General features: G+C 43.0%; 1 protein-coding gene across 5 annotated transcripts in view; it reads right to left on the bottom strand.

The window, feature by feature from the left end:
* The window catches only part of TPK1 (thiamin pyrophosphokinase 1), a 465,159-nt gene extending 442,134 nt beyond the window's left edge, over positions 1-23,025 (bottom strand). For 2 of the 5 annotated variants that reach the window (XM_051849810.2, XM_051849814.2), the window contains exons 1-2: positions 22,868-23,007; positions 22,503-22,560 (exon numbers count right to left, since the gene is read on the bottom strand). In XM_051849810.2, coding sequence (XP_051705770.1) covers positions 22,503-22,545 — 43 coding nt within the window. In that variant the 5' untranslated portion in view covers positions 22,546-22,560; positions 22,868-23,007. Of the gene's footprint in view, positions 1-22,502; positions 22,688-22,867 lie in introns of those variants that run through there. The other 3 variants (XM_051849811.2, XM_051849815.2, XM_051849818.2) reach the window with 2 other exon arrangements.
* Between the last annotated feature and the right edge of the window lie 720 nt (positions 23,026-23,745).

Raw genomic sequence — 23,745 nt, 5'->3', positions numbered from 1 at the left:
TGGCTCTCATACAGAAATCAACAAACAACAAATGTTGGAAAGGATGTGGGGGAAAAGGTACCCTAATCCACGGTTGGTGGGAATGTAAACTGATAAAGCCACTATGGAAGACAGTATGTGGATACCTAAAAAATCTGAATATAGATCTACCATATGGCCCAGCCATCCCACTCCTTGGAATTTACCCAAGGGAAATGAAATCAGTAAATAAAAGAGTTATCTGCACCCCATGTTTATTGCAGCTCAATTCACAATAGCTAAGACATTAAATCAACCCAAATGCCCATCACAGACTGGATAAAAAAATTATGGGATATGTACACTGTGGAATATTACACAGCTATAAGAAAAAAAATGAAATCCTGTCATTTGCAACAAAATGGATTAATCTGGAAAACATCATACTTGGTGAATTAAGCCAGTCCCAAAGGGACAAATACCATCTGTTCTCTCTGATCTGTGATAACTAATAGAGCACATAAAATGAAATATGCAGAAGTAAAATTGACACTTCTAGAAGGGATGACTTGAGCTGCCCTTGTCTGGACTGTCAAGGAACAGTTTCTTTTGTCTTTTTTTCATTTTTTGTTCTTCATACTATTTGTTGAACTCTTAATATAGAGTTAATCGTATGTATAAATTCAATTGAGGATGGGTATCAGTAAAAAAATGAGAGTAGGAATAAGAGGGAGGAGGAAATTTCTAACTGTAAAGCTATATAGTTCTGCATAAATTCCTATGAATTTACTTCTTTTTTATTTTAATTTTTTTATTTATTTGACAGGTAGAGTTATAGGCATTGAGAGAGAGAGACAGAGAGAAAGATCTTCCTTTGCCATTGGTTCACCCTCCAATGGCCGCCGCGGCCGGCGCGCTGTGGCCGGCACACCGCGCTGATCTGATGGCAGGAGCCAGGTACTTCTCCTGGTCTCCCATGGGGTGCAGGGCCCAAGGACTTGGGCCATCCTCCACTGCACTCCCTGGCCACAGCAGAGAGCTGGTTTTTAAAGATAATACTGAAGTCAGACCTTTCTCTGTCTCTCTCTCTCTCACTGTCCACTCTGCCTGTCAAAAAAAATAAAAAATAAATAAAAAAATTAAAATGGCCGGCACCGCAGCTCACTAGGCTAATCCTCCGCCTTGCGGCGCGGGCACACCAGGTTCTAGTCCCGGTCGGGGCACCGGATTCTATCCCGGTTGCCCCTCTTCCAGGCCAGCTCTCTGCTGTGGCCAGGGAGTGCAGTGGAGGATGGCCCAAGTCCTTGGGCCCTGCACCCCACGGGAGACCAGGAGAAGCACCTAGCTCCTGCCATCAGATCAGCACGCCAGCTGCAGCGGCCATTGGAGGGTGAACCAATGGCAAAGGAAGACCTTTCTCTGTCTGTCTCTCTCTCACTGTCCACTCTGCCTGTAAAAAAATAAATAAATAAAAATTAAAAAAAATTAAAAAAAAAGATAATACTGAAGTCAGTGCTGTGGCACAGCAGGTAAAGCCACTGCCTACAGCACTGGCATCCCACATGGGCACTGAGTCAAGTCCTTGCTGCTCCACTTCTGATCCAGATCCCTTCTAAAGTACTTGGCAAAGCAGCAGAAGATGGCCCAATTGCATGGTTCCCTGCCACCCACAGGGGAGATGAGAAGAGTGTCAGGCTCCTGGCCCAGACCCAGTCTTGCAGTCGTTTGGGATGTAAGCCTGTGAATAGAAGATCAATTTGTCTCTCCATCTCTCTCTTCAACTCTGCCTTTCAAACAAACAGATAAATCTTAAAAGAAAAAAAAAAAGTTGAGAAAACTACATCAGCCATACTGTATATATGAAGGAATTTCAAAATGCTCATGGAAAATGGAATTCAAAAATGTTTCCTTGGGTGCAAAATATTTATTGAAATCATGCAGTTTTTCATAATATACATTTTATATTTTAAAAATAAGTTTGTGTATATTCATGTTGTACAACATGGTATTATGGGACACATACATATAGTAAAATACAGTAGTGAATCAAATTAACACACTCATCATCTCACAGTTAATTTTTTTCTATTTTTTATTCATGCATGTTGAATATCACTATTATCATTAACAAAAACCCTTTTCTTTCTTTCTTTTTTTTTTGACAGGCAGAATTAGTGAGAGAAAGAGAGACAAAGAGAAAGGTCTTCCTTCCATTGGTTCACCCCCCAAATGGTGCGCCAGTGCGCTGCGGCCAGCGCGCTGTGCCTATCCGAAACCAGAAGCCAGGTGCTTCCTCCTGGTCTCCCATGTGGGTACAGGGCCCAAGGACTTGAGCCATCCTCCACTGCCTTCCCAGGCCACAGCAGAGAGCTGGCCTGGAAGAGGAGCAACTGGGACAGAATCCGGCGCCCCAACCGGAACTAGAATCCGGGGTGCCGGCGCCGCAGGCAGAGGATCAGCCTAGTGAGCCACGGCGCCGGCCAACAAAAACCCATTTCTAACATCCATTATATTACTTATAAAAACTCAGAGGTCAAGCAAAGGTGAGTAGAGCTAAAGCAGATTTAGTAGTCACCTCTGGAGGATGGCCTTTTGTTTTCTTTCACTGTGAAACAACAGTTATCTATCTAATCAAAGTGCCAAAAATTTTAAGGAAAAATACACAAAGTTGCATAGTTGAGGATCCAAACCCTAAAATCTTATAAACAGATGCATAATGAACATTTCCCATGGACTTTATGTAGTATCCCAAACTGCTCAGATACAAACCTAATCTCTGCCACTTCCTGGATGTATAACCTTGGACTACATATTCAACTTCTATCCCTCAATGAAATGAGAATATCAGTATATCTTAAAATGGCTGTGACAATACAAAGTAACACAAAGGAGACTCTAGAAATAGCTCCTTGCATACATTAGGAGGTCTTAGTAACAGGTATTGATAATCATCTTTGGCCGGCGCTGCAGCTCACTAGACTAATCCTCCGCCTTGCGGCACCGGCACACCAGGTTCTAGTCCCCGGTCGGGGCGCCGGATTCTGTCCCGGTTGCCCCTCTTCCAGGCCAGCTCTCTGCTGTGGCCCCGGAGTGCAGTGGAGGATGGTCCAAGTACCTGGGCCCTGCACCCCATGGGAGACCAGGATAAGTACCTGGCTCCTGCCATCGGATCAGCGCAGTGCGCCGGCCGCGGTGCGCCAGCCGCGGCAGCCACTGAAGGGTGAACCAACGGCAAAGGAAGACCTTTCTCTCTGTCTCTCTCTCTCACTGTCCACTCTGTCTGTCAAAAAAAAATAATAATCATCTTTATTATACAAACATGTACACATAAAAATGTGTAACACAGTTTATGCCTCTCAAACATGTCTCAAATAGTGTGAAACATGTAAGCAGGAAATTCCCCACCAAACACTCAAGTATTCTTGACTGACTAGTGCTTCTGTTAGTAGCTGCATGAGCAGCTCTAAATCTCTGACACCATAAAAATGATTCAATTTCACAACAAGACTGACTAAACATAAGCCATTTATACTTCAAAAAACAGTGGAAGGGCAAAAGTGTAATGCCATATTTTTATCTCAAATATTGTTCTTACCTGGAAAGTAGAAATAGTAACTCATCTCCTAACGGTAATAGAAAGGTTAAATTTATGATGGATTTAAAGTATGCAATACTGCTGCATGCATAATTCTGTCACAGTTATCTAATGTCACAGTCCAGTGCACACTGCAGCTGAATCACTACTTTTCATGAATGTCATTAGTATCAGCTGGTCTGAACATGGGCTCCCTGCACTTACCTTTTTTTAATCAACAGTAATTACTACAGGCACATTCTAACAGATCCCCTGAAACAGATAACACCAGTTCAGGGAAGTAGATAAAGGGCGAGAGAGAATATCTAGAAATCAACTGTTCCTAAGATAATAGTAATTTGGATCAAGAAAGAGATGGTAGAAATTAAAGTAGTAAACTATGTATAGCTTTGAACAAAAACTGTATAAGGTTTCCACCAGGATTCCCATAACCAAATTCCGTTAGCTCTGAAAACTACTTCAGAGCCTTGGGCACTAGCCACCTGGAAATTCCCATTACCATCTCATTTTCCCCAGTTCTATTCTATTCCTGATATTCCTATGTCAATGTTCCCAGTCTTTCAGCTTTTATCTAGGTCAGCTTCTTTTACTCTCCAGTTTTTGGATATCTCATTATTCCCAAATGCATTCCATCCTCTTTCCAAATTTCAGTTATAATTTTAAAAGTTTAAAATCTGGGGAATGTAAAAGAAGTTTTCAGTTTACTGAAACACTAGTTCAGAGAAAAAAAAAATAATTTACATAGTTAGAAGGTAATACATAGAGGAGATTGAGCATACAGAAATTAAAACACATAAAACTACACAACTTTTGCCCAAATATAAATTTATGTGACAACTGTATGCATTTCACCCCCTTAGAAAACAGGTGAGAAAATACAAATGCAAGTCTGGAGAGCCCTAAACATTCATTTCATCTCTCTCCTCACTGCTTCTCCCCATTTCTGCATCTTTTCCAGGCACTGGGTAGGTCAGAGTTAATGAAATGGGTTGAAATTAGGCACTGATTATCAGAGACTCCTCTCTCTATGGAATGACATTCCTCTCCTGCAGCAATTTCCATGGCACCTGGCAGTGCGGTGTCTCCCAGCCTTCACACCTTTCCCTGGGATGAGAAACTGGGGCTCATGTGCACTCTGCTACTTCTCTGCTTCTGTGTTTTCTCCAATAACCACTATTTAACACTTGCATCTAGCAGCATGCAGATGTTTGTCCCTGCCCACTGTGCACTGCATAGGGTCATGAATGGCTCTATGGTAAGTTTTCTACAGATGCATTTTCATTCTTAATTTTCTTAGCCAGTGATAGAGCATTTACACATAAAGTGAGTTAAATGAAATTTTAAATGACTTACCTTTTGAATTAACCACAAAGAAGAGAATTTTGCTTGCCAAATTTTTTAAAAAGTATGAAATCCTGACTTTCTTACACTTAAAATAAATGAAGTCAAACATAGTCAACTCATCAGTTAATTTATTAGTACAAATTTGAATATGTGCTTGTATTTATTCCTGAAAATCAATTTGTTAATAGGTGTAAAAGTAGTGCATATATTGTAAGAATCTTCCTGAAACTGAGAAGCAAGGGACTCAGCCTTCAGTGAACTAACAAGATCACAACCCAAATTACTACTATGTTTTTGGATAAAATTGGCTAATAAAAGTTGGGCATTTCTTTGATACTAGTGGCATCATGAAAAAATTACTGAGATACTTAGAGTAGCATAAACAGAAAACTTAGAATTTTCTACCTTACTACAATGAAATGTAGTTTCTAGGACATCTCTAGGCAGAAATTAATTGTGTCTCCACTGGAAAAAATTTACAAGCATTATTATGGATAAGAACCATTTGTATAACTATGAACCTTAAGTTCAACTACTAATAATAGTTAATAGTTAATAATTTAACTATCAGATTCAGATTAACTTCTAGCCACACAGAGTTGCAAAACAGTGTAATCGAAAGAAAGTAAAAGATGTACTGCCAGTACATACTCACTTCAGGATCCACTAGACAGTCCAGCATTCCATTAAAAGAACACCCAGCAATCTCTTTTGCACAGTTTTCAGTATTGGACAGTTTTTTCAGCTTAGATTATAGCTGGTGCTAACCCCCAGGTGAGCCATCCTCTGTGCAGGTGTCCAGAACACATCACCACAATACGCACTGACTGACAACAACGCTCAAAAGAAAACCACTGGGCACTGTTAGCTTAAGCATTACCATAAAATATGCTAAATAAAATTTATAGAAAGCCACTGTTTTGGACTAACCTCCTGCAATAAGCCTTAGGAAACCAGAATGAAAGGACTCTCACCAGGCAGCAAATAATCAAAGTGAACACTGAAACTGGCCAGTTTTCACAAACAGGAGTCCCAGCAACCTAAGAAAAGGAGCCCAGGTCATCTGAGCCAGCAGACGAACCCTCTGCTGTAAGTAAAGTTAACTTTAAAACAACTGATCTGCTTTCTGCTCTCTACGTCTGCTCTCTTCAGTGTTTTTTCTTGCTATAAAGGCACCCCCTTCTGCTTCAGCCCACCACAGCACTCATTCTACTTTATTAAATGAGATGTTGCCTGATTCTAAAATTGTACATAAAAGCCCCTGAAGGTCTTTAAAGTACATTTAAAGTTGCAATGTTGTCTTTTCACAGCTCTAGCCACTAAGGGACCCAACTCCTAAGACCCCTTGAAAAATGCAGGAAAGGCACCAATGACCCCTTTAGAGAGCTCCTGTCTTTGTCATGGAGCTCTGAAGGTTGTAAGTTCCTCTCAGGTCAGATTTTCCTTCTGCATTGAGTTCGCGGAACTCTTGGCTTCAAATCTTGGGTTAGTTTGTGCTGAGAGCAAGCCTATGATCCTTTGGGGTTTGTAATGCCTGATGGATCACTGGCAAGGGTAGAAGTCACAACGAAATACAGCTGAGAACTGTGAGGATGCTACTGCAGGGATTATGTACAAACTCCAGCTTTTGGAAACTGACAGAGATTTGGGGTCATATCTTTGGTATTTTCATTTCTGCTTTTTTTTTTTTCTTAAAGGGGGAGAAGATGAGAGGTGAGAATGAATCATTAGCCACATTAATTGAAGGGAATCTCATAGCCAAAGTAATAACTTGATTGGAAAGCAAGAGGTCAGGCACTGAAAAGCTATCAGAGCACTCACCACCAAAAAATAGGACTAGCTTGAGAGGATAAACTGGACACTGAATGGTGACATCTACCAGCTGCAACAAAATGTGCACACAGGGAGCTAGGTGACCCAACCCTGCAGCACTTCCTTCTTAGGTTTTAATCTCAGCTCTATTATCCTTAATTTCTAAAAATCTGGGACCAGCATCGAAACATGGCGGGTAAAGCTTCCACCTGCAATGTCGGCATCCCATATGGGCACCAGTTAAATCCTAGCTGCTCCACTTCTGATCCAGCTCCCTGCTAATGGCCTGGGAAAGCAGCAGAAGATGGCCCAAGTGCTTGGGCCCCTGCAACCCATGTGGGAGACCTGGATGATGCTCCTGGCTCCTGCTCCAGCCCTGGCCGTAGTGGCTATCTGAGGAGTGAACGAGCAGATGGAAGCTCTCTCTTTCTCTTTCTCTCTCTCTCTCTAACTCTGACTTTCAAATAAATAAATAAATATTTTTAAAAAATAATTATGACCCCAGAAGTTGCAAATATTTACAGAAGTGGCAAGATCTTACTAAAGATACTTTAGAATAATAATGAACATTTTGTGAAAACACTGTACTTTAAAGAAGTGTATTTAGACACAAAAGTTCTCAAATTTAGGTCCACAAAAGGATGCCAATTTATGAGCAGAAGCTTCTAAAATCATTTCAAAAATGTTGCCCAGGGTAGGCATTGTGCAACAACAGGTTAAGGCATCGCTTAGGATACCTGCAAGTGTTCCTGCCACCCACATGGGAGAACCAGAGTTCCAGGCTCCTGGCTTTACCTGGCCTAGGCCCAGCTGTTGCAGGCATTTGGGGAGTAAACCAGTAGATGTAAGCTCTGTGCCTCTCTCTCTCACCATATGCCTCCCATTCAAATAAATAAGTATATATATATATATATATTTTTTTTTTTTTTTTGACAGGCAGAGTGGACAGTGAGAGAGAGACAGAGAGAAAGGTCTTCCTTTTGCCGTTGGTTCACCCTCCAATGGCCGCCGCTGCAGCCGGCGCACCGCGCTGATCCGATGGCAGGAGCCAGGATCCAGGTGCTTTTCCTGGTCTCCCATAGGGTGCAGGGCCCAAGCACCTGGGCCATCCTCCACTGCACTCCCTGGCCATAGCAGAGAGCTGGCCTGGAAGAGGGGCAACCGGGACAGAATCCGGCGCCCCGACCGGGACTAGAACCCGGTGTGCCGGCGCCGCAAGGTGGAGGATTAGCCTATTGAGCCACGGCGCCGGCTTAAATAAGTATATATTTTTTAAAAATTATACTGCCCCTTTTGAAAGACTATTTTACAAAAGATAAAGTTTAAGCAACTAATTGATGGGTTACTTGGGTATGCTATCTTTTCTACTTAGTTACTACCCAATCATAATTGTTACAAAGGATAGACTCTCGGAACCACATGATTTGCTTCTTTTTCAAAGACATACATTCTGAGTCCAGGGACAAGTAACGCTTTCTTTGCTTTATTCCTTTCTGGCTCTGTTCTAGAGTCAGTAACCTAGCTAAGAAAAAGCTAAGTTGTGAGGACCAGCTATTGGACTAAACCAGTCTCCAAAATTTAACTTTCTGGTATTCAGCTGGCTAGTTCTAAATTATTTGTGGGGGAAAAAAAATCTGTAAAGAAAAAACACTGGAAAATTTTTACCCTAGGAGAAGGTATTGATCTAAGCCAGCCTCACATTTGACCACTCTGTCTTCACTGGGCTTCCCAGATACAGACTGAATGGGTTCTTAGAAGAATAGTTGATGGTGTATGACAAGGTTGGCCTGGGAATGATGTTTCTTTCCCTGCAACAACGATTTCAGTGTTTTGTTTTGTTTTGTTTTTAATGATCATTTTTATTATTTTCATTCTATTTGAAGGCAAAGAGACAAAGATAGATCTTCCATCCAATTGTTTACTCCCCAGATGCACACAACAGCCAGGGTTCCAACAGGCTAAAGTCAGAAGCCTGGAACTGAATCCAGGTCTCCCCTGTGGGTGTCACCCCAATGTTTGAGCCATCATCTGCTGCCTCCCAGATGAGTTAGCAGGAAACTGGATTGAAAGCCTGGAGTACCCAGGATTCAGAGTAAGCATTCCAATATGGGTTGTGGGTATACCAAGCAATGGCTTAACCTGCTCCTCCACATCTACCCCAGGCAATGACATTTTTGCAGGCTTTTCAGAAGCTTCTGCCCATAAACGGCCTTCCTGTGTTATCGGGAAGCTGGAATAATCAGGCCCTCTAAAATTGGATGCAGGCATGACATATAACAACCTAACCACTGTGCCACACACCTGCCCTGATAAAATTTTTAACTATTTTTAAAAGGAACCTGGCATGACGATTAGGTGTTGCTCAAATTTTAAGGAGCTTAAAACTAACCCCAGGGTCTTATTAAAGTGTAGATTTGTATTCAATCAGAGTGAAATAGGGTCTGAGATTCTGAATTTCTTATAGTTCCCCAGGCATGTTAATGTCACAGGTCTAGAGACTTCAATTTGTGGTAACACAAAGAAACTGATACATGTAAACAAGGGTATGCAAAGTTCCGTTTTCCTGGTTTGGTTTTGCTTGGCTTTTTAATCCTAACACAGTGTTTCCTCCAATGATTTAGCAAGGCCTTCCTGTTGAGAATTCTCAAATATCCTGCAGATGCTGCAATTTAAAGTCAAGGAAAACAGGACCCCAGAAAGCACTCTTAAGAAGGACTCCTCGGGGCCAGCGCTGTGGTGCAGCAGGTTAACACCCTGGCCTGAAGCGCCAGCATCCCATATGGGCACCAGTTCAAGACCCAGTTGCTTCACTTCCGGTCCAACTCTCTGCAGTGGTCTGGGAAAGCAGTAGAAGATGGCCCAAGTCCTAGGGCCCCTGCACCCGCATGAGAGACCCAGAAGAAGCTCCTGGCTTCAGATCGACACAGCTCTGGCCCTTGCGGCCAATTGGAGAGTAGACCATCCGATGAAAGACCTGTGTGTGTGTGTGTGTGTGTGTGTAACTCTGACTTTCAAATAAATAAATAAATCTTAGGGGGAAAAAAAAAAAGAAGGGCTCCTCATTTTCAGGAGTAGCTACTGATGCCGGTGATGGGACAGCAGATCTGCAAAGCATGACACAGGGAAAATCACTGTTACATCTCCCAGTCCTGACTGAAATGGTTCCTGGTACAGGGCAGGTAGGCAACTCAAATAATCATTCAGCAAGCAACCACAATGTTCAGTAGCCCCAGAAAAGAAAGAAGATCGGGGCCGACATTGTGGCACAGTGAGTTAAGTCCTCATTTGCAAAGTTGGCATCCCATATCAGAGTGCTGGTTAAAGTCCCAGCCGCTCCTCTTTCAATCCAGCTCCCTGCTAATATGTGTGCAGAAGCAGTAGGTAATGGCCCAATATTTGGGCCCCTGCCACCCACATGGAAGACCTGGATGGAGTCCTGGGCTGCTGGTTGTGGCCTGGATCAGCCCCAGCTTCTGTGGCCATTTGGGGAGTGAACCAGCAGCTGGAAGACCTCTCTCTCTCTCTCTCCCCTTCTCATTACATCACTCCTCCATCAAACAATTAAAAAGAAGAAAAATCTGGTTAGGCTTCTAAAATTTAAAGGTCAGATTAGTAAAAACCAATACAGGTCTTCTTTAAGTTGGAAAATAAGAGAACTAAAAGTAAACTTCAGCTTATTTTAAATGACATTTTAAAATGATCAGTTGTGGGACTGCATTGTGATGTAACGGGTTAAGGCACTGCCTGTGACACCAGCAGCCCATATAGGCTCTGGTTTGTGTCCCAGCTACTACTTCCAATCCAGATCCCTACTAATGCACTCAGGAAAGCAGCAGAACATGGCCCAAGTCCTTGGGCCTCTGCACTCACATGGGAGAACCGAATGAAGCTCCTGGCTCCTGGCTTCAGTCTGGCCCAGCCCCAACCATTGTAGCCACTTGGGGAGTGAACTAGCAGATGGGAGATCTCTCTCTCTCCTATTCTCTCAATTTCTATTACTCTGCCTTTCAAATATAAATATTTTTAAAAAAATCAGTTGTCTGTCCAACAGGGGTACATTGTCTCAAAAAGACTGAATACATCCAAGCAAGAAAGCATGACAGCTATGGCAAAGGAAGGCTACAAGGCCAACACTGGGAGCAGTAACCATTTCCAAAGCACCTACTCATCCGTAGTTTTCACTATTCACCTCGTTTGCACTTAGATATGGAAGAAACTGCAAGAGCAGTTTTCATACTTTGAAAAAAGAAAAACTTTCAACAGCAATTGGGCCAGGAAGCCAAAACCTTAAACAAGACCTAAGAATAAATCAAAAGCTTAAATTTGCTGGAAGTTATAAACACAAGAGAAACTGTTCCACTGTGAAAAATGAATACCATCAAAGACAATGGTGTGATAAAGACATCGGAACAGTCTCCAAATGAAATCCATTTGTTTGAGCATCTGTTTGCCACCTACAGAAGATAACTCACTCTGATGGATTTAACCAAGAAAAAAAGATAATAAAATTCATTTGATGGGAAGTTAATGCACAAACACACCTTATTTTCCTAGAAAACCTCAAAAGATATCTGGTGTTAATTTATGAATACCTACAAAGGTGGGAAGAGGGGACGGGGCTGATCCAGCCACAATATTTTAGCCTTGTGAATATTAAAAATGCCCCCATGGTTCCACTTAATATTTTCAATCATTTCATCTAAAAGATTGTCATTCTTACTGATAATGTCATAAAGCATCAACTTACAAGATTTTTTCAAAAGATTAAAGATCTTTAAACTCACATAAAAAGGTTTAGCTTCTATAAACACAGAGCTATTAAAATGCTAATATGGAAAGATGGGGAAGGGGTGACACACAGACTAAATACTACTAAAGTACAGGAAATTGATTCTCTAGATGATGTGGAAAAGATGGCTTACAGAGTTAATGAGATATTTCTTGATGCCAGAGAAACAATTTGGCCATGCACAATGAGGATTAACCAAAAACTGACATTAAATATAATGAAACTAAATAAAAGTACAACAAAAACAAGGCAAATATGAAAATCAAAAAATAAATAGGGAAAAGTTAAACCACATCAATACATAAAATGAAGGGTAGCTAAATTCCAAAACCTCTCACTAGGCTTCCCTACTCTTTGCTGATGGTTAACAACAGGTCTGATCGTTATTTTTCAGTCCCTCTTTTTTAGGACATGGCACCTGCAGACGAGGCAGAAAGCCACATGTCATACAACCCAGGCATGCACAGAAGCTGGAAAGTCCAGCAAATAAAACCTAAAAATCTAGGACACCACCAGACTTACTACACCAGCACCTTTCAAAAGAGGTCTGCTGAGGCTAGAAACTGGGAATTAGAAGTCCACCTAGCACACGGCATTTAACCAAGCGGTTGAGATGCCTGTGTCCCATATCAGATGGGGTGGGTCTGATTCCTAGCTCCAGCTCCTGGGTCCACCTTCCTGCTAATGCATACCCTAGGAGGCAGTGGTGATCACTCCAGTAACTGAGTTCCTGCCACCTATGTGAGAGACTGGATTGTGCGCCCACTTCACAGCTTCCATCATTGCAAGCATCAGGATGGGATGTGTGCGTTTGTGTGTGTGTGTGAAACATTAAAAATTACAAAAAAAAAAAAAGTCCACCTTACCACGCTGGGTTCAAATTCCTCCAAGCAGACCTTGCCTTGCCCAGTGTTTTGCATACCAACCGCCTCCTACCTAATTCATAAAAACTTTCCACAAATCCCCAACTGAGAGCCAGATTAAGTATTGCACCTAACTCCTTGCTTGACTGCCTTGTAATATACTTCCTCTCCACAAAACAGCAAGCCTTCAGTGTTTTCTCCATCTGATACACACGGGCTGATGGACTCATCTTGTTTAGACAACAGTTGTGGCACCAAGTATTAGTGAATTAGAAATAAATTCATAGTAATAAAAGGAAAGATTTCAACATTTATGAGTTACACACCAAGGAAAGCACAAACAGTCACAGCAGGAAATCTCCCAAGAACATTCAAGACCCTTGAAAACTACCCGGGTGGGGTTTCTGATTGGCTAGGAGAGTGAAGAAGAGGACTGACCCTGAACCTTTAACATCAACCAGTTTGACTCTTAGATTATTTTAGATAGCTCTCAATAACAAAAATATTATAATCCATAGGCCTTATTAGCAAGATACCTCTTCAAAAACAAGAGAAACAAAACACCGGCAGTTTTCAAAACAGGAATTCTAAGTAGTTAAAAAAGCTATGTTGATAACTGATAGTAGGGAAAATACATAAACATTAAACACAGGTTTTGTTTTTAGATCTACCCCTAATAACTGTTCTGGGGGCTTTGTTTGGAGAAGAAATATTTTCTCTGTCTATAAAGTTAATTCCAAAGTTAAGAAACTGTGAGTTGCTTTGTTGATCTGAATAAAGACAAAATATTTGATCAATTATCACATTGAAATTATAATTTTTATGTGGAGTACAAGTCAAAATGAAAACATTTTAGATATATTAGGGCAATTAAAATACAAAATTGAATTTTTTAACCTTTTCAATGAGGCTGGGGGAAATTTTTTAAATAAATAAAACTGTACTTCTTTGTGCAGTATTAGCTTGCTGTCAACTGAACTCTTTAACAGTAAGGTTGGTCAGGGCCAACGCTGTGGTATAGCACATAAAGCCATCATCTGCAGTGCTGGCATCCCGTATGGGTGCCAGTTCGCGTCCCGGCTACTCCACTTCCTATCCAGCTCCCTGCTGTGGCCTGGGAAAGCAGCAGAGGATGACCCAAGTCTTGGGGCCCCTGCACCCATGTGGGAGACCCAGAAGCTGCTCCTGGCTTCAGATCAGCACAGCTACATTTGGGGAGTGAACCAGCAGATGGAAAACCTCTCTCTCTCTCTCTCTCTGCTTCTGCCTCTGTGTAACTCTGCCTTTCAAATAATAAATGAATGCTTAAAAAAATAAGAGACTAACCTTATTGGTTTGTTTTTTTAAGATTTATTTATTTGAAGGGCAGAATGGCAGAGAGAGGAAGAGACAGAGACAGAGATCTTCTATTCCTTCATGCCCCAAATGGCTTCAACAACCTGGCCCTTGCAGAAGACAGGAGACTGAAACTCTGCTGCCAGCTGGATCAGAAGCAGAGCACAAAGGACTAGAACCAGAGCTCCAATGTAAGATGCCGGCATGTCAAAGAGCAGCTTACCCCACTAAGCTAACATTGACACCAATCTTTATTTTCCTACAGCATCTACTGGATTGTGGCCTGTGATGTAGACTCAGGAACAGAGAAAATTGTGCATAAAACAGCTACTATGTAAGACCAAAACGGATTCTTTGATTTACATACAGCTATATTCTATTGGAGCAACATTAAAAATTTCTGTATTTGGTAATCACAGGAATACTGAAATATGAAGCCAGTATATATTGTAATGTAAAATTGTGTCTGTACTGAACATTAGTACGTTTTAAAAAAAACATTTATTTGAGACACAGAGAGGTCTTTCATCTGCTGTTTCACTCCCTAAATGGTCACAATGACGAGCGGTGCCAATCCAAAGCCAGGAGCCAGGAAGCACTTCCAGATCTCCCACATAGGTACAGGGGCCCAAACACTTGGGCCATCTTCCACTGCTTTCCCAGGCCATTAGCAGGGAGCTGGATCAAAGGTGGACCAGCCAGGACTCAAACCAGCACCCATATGGGATGCTGGCTTAACCTACTATGCCACCGTGCTGGCCCCTGAATACTTTTATTTATTTTTGTTTTATTTGAAAGGCAGACAGACGGCAACAGAGCAGCGATATCTTCAATTTGCTGATTTACTCCCCAAATGTCTACAACAGCCGGGCCTGGCCCTCAATTGAGATCTCCCATATGGATGGCAAGGACCCAAGTGCAGGGCCATCATCTGCTTCCTCCCATGGTGCACACTTAACAGGAAGTGAAGTAGCCAGTAGTTGATTCAGGCCTTCTGATATGGAATATAAATATTTCAACTAGAAATTTAACCATGCCAAACACCTGCCCTGCCCCCAAATTTTCCAATTAAAAAAAAAATTATAGCAGAAGCAGCAAACTGACATACTCAATTTGTTCTGGGCTAAAACATGTCCTCCCAAAATGTATATGTTGAAGTCCTAACTCCCTGTACTTGAGAATGTGACTGTATTTTCAGAAAGTCTGTAACCAGTGAATAAATGAGGTCATGTGGGTGGGCCCTAACCTGTATTACATCTGGTACTCCTAGAATAGGTGATTAGCAAACAGACGCACAGACCAAAGGGCACTGTGCAACAGCACAGCGTGAAATGAAACCAAACTAAGACTCTTGGTTTCAGACTTTTAGCCTCTAGGATTACAAGAAAATGAAGTTCCCATCCTGAAGCCATCCAGTCTGTAATCCTTTGCTGTGGCTGCCCTAACAAACTAATACCTTGTTCCAAGTGCTTAAAAATGCCTCAGTAACAGTGGAGTTCTGGCTATCACACCTTACAATTTCATTCATCAGGCAAACACTCAACAGACACATATGGTTAGTGGCTTTGGACAGCACAGATCGAGGGAACAGACAAATCCAGAAACTTCAAACAAATTCAGAAGTTTCATTGCAGTGGGAGTTGTTTTTAACCCTCAATTTAAAAAAAATTCAAATACACATGACTCAAATCTACCCTTACTGCATTCTTACTATGATTTGCTGAGATTTTAAAAGGGAGTTAAACAGCTTAGATCGTGCATGGTACAGGTGAATGTCATCACCAAAGGCTCCTAAAAGATCTGGGAGTTTTGCAAAAAGTATTAGTCTGAAACAGGTGACCTGGACAAATTTACCATCACACAGAAGGCCACTCTGGGTATAGATTTTGTAGGGATTCCCAAGTTAGACACTGGTAACTGGGGAATGTCAGCATCCATTCTCAGGCTTCATTATGCGTTTATGAATTTAATCAGACATTGTCCATGGAAATTAAACATCTAGAAACACATTTAATATTTCCAGATTTCTTACCACTTAACCATGAGGCACCAAAAGAGTGTCCTGTGTCCTCTATAAAAAATTTTATCAGAATCCGGGTAACAAACAGTTTTGATGGACTTATCCAAACAGTCTGTCTCCTAACTAGATTGAACACATTTGCTAAAATAAGTAGCTATCTCCTTTGAGAATTAATTACAAAAAAGGGATGTAGGGATTTCAGAATTCATTAATCAGTGTATTAAAAGCTTATCAAGTACAAAGTTGTAATAAGAGTGCTTTACATGTGAATAGGATTCTACTTCTTAAACTTGCTTTTTATTCTTTATTATATCTTAAATTTGCCTAAGACCTTCATGTTGAGATATGAGTACACTCTTATTTTACACAGATAATGAAACTAAGTGGTATGTCAAGGTCACATAACTAGCAAAGAAGTCAACTGAAACTCAAAACTGGATTCCAGGTCTAAAACTCTTCAATATTACCCTGTTAAAGCATTAGAATTATGCCTGGCATCTTAGCTTTTGTAAAATCTGTAGTATAATTAAGTTGACGATCAAGTCTGCACTAATACTTAAAATGGTAACTAAATTCAGAATAAACCTCAACAATGGCAATTCCGTTAATGAGAAATAACTCCCAAGAGTATCAGTCAAGAGGGCCCTTTTAAAGTGTAGATGCATGAATATACAATCTTTTGCAAAGAAATATAGAATGATCAGTAAAAGCCTCACTAGCAAAGATTTTATTTGTGAAGATCAAAATACAGAGAAAATGGAATTTTTGACTCATAAATTATATTTTTACATACAAAGTTCTGTACTTGTTATTTATTCTATCAGATCCATTTAAAAGTGATATAAAGTGTCAGCATTAATGTTAATATTTAGTGTCAAGGGGCATTAAAGCTGTGAGGGGCAACTATGCTAGCTTTAAAAAGACAGAAGAAAATCCACAAATGGTCTTGTTGGAATAAGCAACTGGAAAAGTTAATATGGAACAGGGAAATTTAAATATGAACATATATTAGATACTATGAAAGTTGATATGGGAAAGTGGAATACAACAAACTTCAGTAAATACTGTGATTTTATAAAATACTGAAGCACATCAAAATACTCAGGAACTATCTAGAGGAATATACACACAGACTACACATACATGTATGCAGTGCAATCTCAGTGAGGCCGGAGTATGGTATTTTTATTTCACCTTTGTTTATATCTCTTTCTATAATGTGTATATACCATGTTGTGAAAATTCAAATACATGGCTTTTGTTAATTATACCTTAATAAGACTGAAAACAATGTGAAAATAAAAAAAATCAGTAATTTATAAGACTAGAAACTAAAACTTCTGTAACAGTTATGTGTCTTAATTAAGAGCTTGTAAAATAAACACATAAAAGTAATGATACTGAGGAGGACACAGGCTTCATCTTTGTTTTGGCTATTTAAAGTAAACCAACTTTACTTGCCTAAAAAAGGCTCAAAGATTTTGAGCTCTGAATACCAAGCTTCATGATAAAATGCTCATAAGCATTGAGACACAAAGCAAAAATGCCCAGGTTTATAAGAACATACTGAAAGACATCCATGTTTATAAAATTTAAAATAGAAGTAGTGTGTTCTCAATTAAATATTTTTTAAAGATTCCCTTTAGATAAAAAATTTAAAAAGCAATGAGAAAAACAGTTAAAATATTTGAGTTCTTACTATATATCAATGTGAGATGCTTTATACATACTCTTTAATCTTCACTACTCTCCTTTGAAGGTGTCTTTTTCCTTATTTTATTGATAAGAAAATCAAGATTTAAAGAACTGTACCCAGAATATATAAAGAGCTACAAACTTTTTAAGAAGGAACTACAACCCAACAGAAAAATATTTAAGGAAACACTTCACAAAATACGCGAAAGACCAACAGACATGTGATACAAGGAATCTGTCACAAACGATATGCAAATTAAAATCATAGCAATACCTCTACATACCCAACAGTGTGCCTAAAACTTAATAACAAATCTAAAAACTAGCAAGGAACATTCCAGATGGTAAAGTTGCAGGGGCCTCCCAGGAACAGGAGGGTAGAGGGAGTTTTCTGAAATACTGCAGGGATCCAGGTGCATACAGGTGTGACTCTGTGTGAGGACTTTTTAAATGAGGCTGGAGCTTTACAACATCCAATCAAAAGATGTATAACTGAATATGTGTCAGGAAACCTGAAGCTGTTTCTGGCAGGGTATACAAGACAATGCCCTGCTTTGCTCAGGGCCCAGGAATTGGAGACGGAACTGGGCCAGCCAGCAGAATAAAGCTGCTTTTTCTGGTAAGAGCCTTGGTGTGTCCCACCTCTCAGTTCAAGTTTCCTGGTACAGTATGAGCTAAGGGAAGAAGCTGGAACAAAGACTCACCTCTGTAAATAATGGGCAGTTGAACTCAGCTTCGACAGAGAAGTGAACAGAAAGTTATTTGGTCAAGTAGTTAGGAATCAGATCCTGGAAAGACTTCAGAGTCAAGATAAAGACTTTGGGGAAGGCAGGCATTGTGTTGAGCCACCACTTGGGAAGCTGCAACCCATGTCAGAGAGCCTGAGATCAAGTTCCAGCTCCACTTCCAATCCAGCTTTCTGCTCCTGTGCCAGCTTTCAGCCCATGGCCCAAGCACTTGAGATCCTGCCACCCAAATGGGAGACCCAGATGGGGTTCTGGGCTCCCAGTTTTAGCCTGATCCAGCCCTGTCAATTGAGGCATTTGGGGAATGAACCAGCAGATGGAAGACTGGTATCTCTCCCTTACTCCCTCTTCCTCCTGCTGTCCCTCCTTCTTTGTCACTCTGTTTCAGATAAATGAATAAAGAAAACTTGAAAGAGACTTTGGAACTTCATCCTTAGGCAATTTCATCTTCTGTGAATATTGGAGTGCACCTACACAAACCCAATGGCATAGCATACTACAACATATATAACTTATGTTACAGCCTACTGCTCCTGTACAGCATGTTACTGTACTGAATCTGTAGGCAACTGTTAGAATGGTAAGCATTTGTGTATCTAAACAGAAAATATAGGGAAAAGAATAGGCATTAGGAACTCTCCAACTCCTTTATGACGTTATGGGACCACTAGTATATACACAGTCCAATGATAACCAAAACGTAGTTATATGGCACATGACTATCAGGGTATTTCAAAAAACTTTTGGAAAAATTGAATTAAAAGATGCTTTTTTAGGGGCCAGCGTCATGGCACAGTAGGTAAAAACCGCTGCCTGCAAAGCCGGCATCCCATCTGAACACAGGTTTGAGCCACCCACCCCATCACAGCTGCTCCACTTCCAATCCAATCCCTGTGAATAGCCTGGGAAAAGCAGCAGAGGATGCTCCAGGTGTTTGGGCCCCCAACACCCATGTGGAAGACCCAGATGAAGCTCCTGGCTCCTGGCTCCTGGCTTTGGATAGGCCCAGCCCTGGCCATTTTAGCCACCCAGGGAAGTGAACCTGCTGATGGAAGATCTTTGTCTCTCCATCTCTCTCTGCAACTCTTTCAAATAATAAGCCTTAAAAAAAAAAAAAAAAGTTTAGTGTAAAACAAATTGAAATGTAGACAGTTTTTCTCACAATAATTATTTTCCACAAACTTTGTGACGTATCCTTATATTTGGTTAGCAAAGCAGAACCATGACTGACAGTTTAAGTTGTAGGATACATAAAAGTCTGCTTTGAGGCAGGCATTTGGCATAGCTATTTTTTTTTAAAGATTTATTTATCTGAAAGTCAGAGTTACACAGAAAAAGAAGGAGAGGCTGACAGAGAGGTCTTCCATCCACTGATTCACTCTCCAATTGGCTCCAACAGCCAGAGCTGTGCCCATCCGAAGTCAGGAGCTTCTTCCAGGTCTCCCACGCAGGTGCAGGGGCCCAAGGACTTGGGCCATCCTCTACTGCTTTCCCAGGCCATAGCAGAGGGCTGGACCTGAAGTGGAGCAGTTGGGACTCAAACCGGTGCCCACATTGGAGTCCGGCACTGCAGGCCCCAGACTCCTGCATCCCCTATGGTACTGCCTGTGTTTGAGTCTCAGGTCTGGTTCCCACCCCAGCTTTCTGCTAATGCACTCTCTGGGAGGCAGCAGGTCCCTGTCAGGTGTACATGAGAGACCGAGACTGAGGTCTGGGCTCCTGACTTACACTTTGCCCAGTCCAAGAAGTCACAGGCATTTGGGGAATGAACCATTAGATGGAAGAATTTTCTTTGTTTACCTTTCAAATAAAATTTAAAAAAAATTTTAAAGCTTGCTTTATAGACTATTCCAAAAGAGGAATGGGAACCAAAACTTTCCATCTTCTATCCTGCAATAAAATTCTCTATCCTCCACAATCTAATTTTACCCTCACCACTTCAGTGCCCTGAAGCCTAATCAGGCTGTCTTGTCTCTATGTTGTGTGAATGTTTTCGTGTCCAGACAACTGAGCTCTCTCTCAAGGATTTACCTTCACCTGCAATGCTCTTTTGTTTTCCCTGTGCTTCATTTAAGTCCAGGGCTCCTTTGGAGGCCCAGCTCATGGCTTATCACCCCACAATTCCTCTACCTTCTCCAGCCTACTCTCAACTCCCTATTCCCAATCCTTACAGTTCCTGTGTGGGCTCCACACCATACAACTCAACATCAAACTAGAATCTGTCTCATTCTTGACATTCCAACTAGACAGTACACTCTCGGACAGAAGGTACCACATCTTTCACTTTCGTATCCCTTACAGGACCCAGTAACAAATGATATGCCCTAGTGAGTGGAGTGTTATTCTTACTAATGAAAATGCACATATATCCTTTGCTCTAGCAATTGTATTCTTAGAAGTTTATCCTAGGAACTGATTTACTCACATAAATATGCAAAAATATTATAATAAGATATGCATTGCAGATTATAACACTAAAAACTAGAAATAACATCAATGTCTACTATGACTAGTAAATGAGTCTACACTGCCCATTGGAAAACAAAACTTAGCAAAAATAAAAAAATAAAAAGAAAATATATTATTAACTATTATCTTTCTCTGAGCTATTGATCACCCCAAAGAGATAAGCATTTTGGCCCACAATACATTTCCTAGTAAATTCTTAATCTGGAAAGAATCGGTTTTAAGTGTTGGATTGTTGACCACACCATATCTGAGTAAGCATTATAGATAAATTATGTCAAGAAATTAAATTCATAGAAATTCATAACAGAAAAACTACTTCTCTCCAAGCTAAGTATTGAACATCTATTTCACAAAGGGGTTAATTCAAGTGGGTACTGAGTTACTGTAAAGGACCTGATATTATCCAGATCCCTCTTACTAACGTGTTATTAAATATCTTATCTCTATCTAGAGTCAGTATAAACTGTGCCCTTGTTTCAAGGTTAAACCTTCAGACAACAGAGGAATCTACATGGTTCTGACTGGAAACAAGAAGAGACTATGAGAACCACCCCAGGAAGGGAGGGAGGGCTGAATCCTGGCTCAGCGGATCCGTACTTCACAGAGGATTCTGCCATTCTCCTACAGGTCTCCGTCTAGCACGAGCTTACCCACGTGGGGCTGGAGGAGTCAAGGCCTCCTCCATTCAGCCTGACAGAAACAGAAGGAGCAGAGCTGTCTTCCCCAGGTCACTGCAGTTTTCCCACCTCAGCACTGACTCCGAGATCGATCCAGCCGGCCTCCTGTTTTCACTTCAGACTTACTGCTGAATATCACCGCTGGCAGCTATTAAACAAAGTGCTTCCCCTAACTGGGACGTGTCTGCTTCACAGGTGAAGAAGGCGAAATTCAAGGTCAGGTAGCCAGCACGTGGCAGAGCTAGGATTAAACCGAGGGATTCTAACTTCTCAAGACCACCTTGACTATGCAGCACTGCCTCTTACTGTACTGCCCTTAATAAGGAAAACAGTGGGCATCTTCGGACGGTAAAGTCTTTAGGGGTCATAACAAACCCGAATGTCAACAGGCTACCTGAATCAAATGTTTATTCTTGGAAAAGCTTTGGGTCCTGCTGTTGCTGGATGACAGAGAATTACGAAATTTTATTTGCAAACTGTTTGCCACCGACTTTCTTAATTTCCTTGAACAGCTGTTATGGTAATGATTGAGCACCCCAAATCGTAACCAAGTGGAAAACAAGTGGGCTCAGATTCTCACTCCGTCACTGTTCTCCCTCACCTACAAAAGACGCAGGAAAAGGTAAAGAACCGGGCAGGGAGAACAGGGTCCTACTAGGACCACCCCCGCTCCGGGGCGCGGCCTGGCCCACAGGCGGAGCTCAGTCAGTTCTCCACACAAGCACCCCGCGTTCACGTGCTGACCAAACAGCAGCCGTCCGCACTGAACACGGAAGCACATAAGAACTGTGGGATACAAGGATGCTTGCGGCTCCAGAATTCACAGGAGAGTGAGACTGCCAACGCTCTGTGTCACGGATCGCTCAGGGGCTCCCACAGGAAGCACAACCTGAGCGTTAAAAACAGTAGACTCCTCAAGCGTGTGGACACCTCAAAGACATGTCTGCAGCCGCTGGCCAGTGCTTCGTGGGATCAATGCGGCCCCTCTAAAGGTTCTGAAAGTGCACCCCGCTCCCGGTCCGGGCGCCCGCCGAGCGCAGCCCCGGAGGGTGAAGGGCCAGTCAGCACCCACCGAGGCGCCGGCGCGGCGGCTCTGGGGTGCACCAGGGGGCACAGGGCTGCGGCGCTCGGGGCAGAACCCGGATCGTGTCCGGAGCCCGCGGCCCCGGGCCGCACACAGCGTGGAACGAATACAGTACCAGAGGGAAGCAGGGGCTCCAGCGGGGTGAAAGCGCGCTCCATAGCGGATTACTGGCTCTGCACGCGGAAACAGAGAGTGTGAGGTTAGGATTCCCCCACTGCACTCCCACCACCCGCACAGCCACGAGCGCGCGGAGCCGCCTGACGGACGCGCGCGCTCCTCGTCGCGAGCGGCACCAGCAGCCGGAGCAGCGCGCGTCCCCGGCCCAGCACGGCCGTCACGCGGCCTCCGAGCAGCCGCGCCCCCCCCCCGCGCGCGCGCGCCCGCCAGCATCCGGGGCCCGCGGGCGCGAGGGGCGTGCTCCCCTCCCCGCCGCCCTCGCCCCCTCCCGCGGCCCACGCGCCAGGCTGCAGCCGCACTTACCCGAGGGCGGGAGGAGCCGGCGGGGAGCGGAGGGTCGGCGATCGAGCGCTCGGCGTTCGGCTGAGGAGCCTCGCGCGGCGTGGTTCTGCGCTCGCTGGTTTCGTGCGGGCGGCGCGAGGCGGCCACGCCCCTTTCCGGGCGCCCGCGACGCCCTGCGGCCGGCACCCGGGCCCTGCGCCTTCTGCCTCTCTCCCGCTGGGGCTCTCAGGGGCTGAGTGTGCTCTCCTGCTGGCTGTGGGGTTTCTACCCTGGGAGTTCGAGCCGGGAGGCTGCCGTTTGCTCTAAACCAAAAGCCGCGCCCGCCCCAGGTCGTGCCCAGTCCGCCCCTGCCCCGTCCTCTGCTCTCCGGCTAGCCGCACGCGTCCTTCGTGGAAAACCACCCTGCTCAGGCCCCCAGGGTGAGGCCTTGCAGCCTCGTCCCCAGCAAGGGCCTTGCTTACCTTAGCTGAAAAGAAAGGGGAGAACGGGGACACCCTGCGCTGCACCTGCCGGGCCGGCTCCCCACGCGGGGAGCGCGCCGTGAATTCAGCCCGCAGGAAGCTGACTCTAGGCAGCCTAAGGGGAGGAAAGCAAACAGGTGTTTTCCTGTGCGTGCCAGGTGTCCGCAGAAATGGAGACCAAAGACCTGATGACCAGCGTGCTTAAATACTAGCCCCTGGAGGCCCTAGGACGGCAGATAATTTTAAGTAATCGTAGAAAAATGTACATATGTTGAGCAGTGATGGTGTTTTAGTAACGGCTGAGGATGTTTATATCTCATTTAATTAGCCTGAGACATAGGCTGTCAGAGCACAAGGACTCATTCTTCACCCTTGATTCCTGGAATGAAAATTCGTACAAAAATTGCTTACAGTGGGGAGCAGCGTAGTGGTGCAGCG

The sequence above is a fragment of the Oryctolagus cuniculus genome, chromosome 3, assembly GCF_964237555.1.
Source record: "Oryctolagus cuniculus chromosome 3, mOryCun1.1, whole genome shotgun sequence".
NCBI lineage: Eukaryota > Metazoa > Chordata > Mammalia > Lagomorpha > Leporidae > Oryctolagus > Oryctolagus cuniculus.
This window is presented reverse-complemented; position numbering and strand designations above follow the sequence as displayed.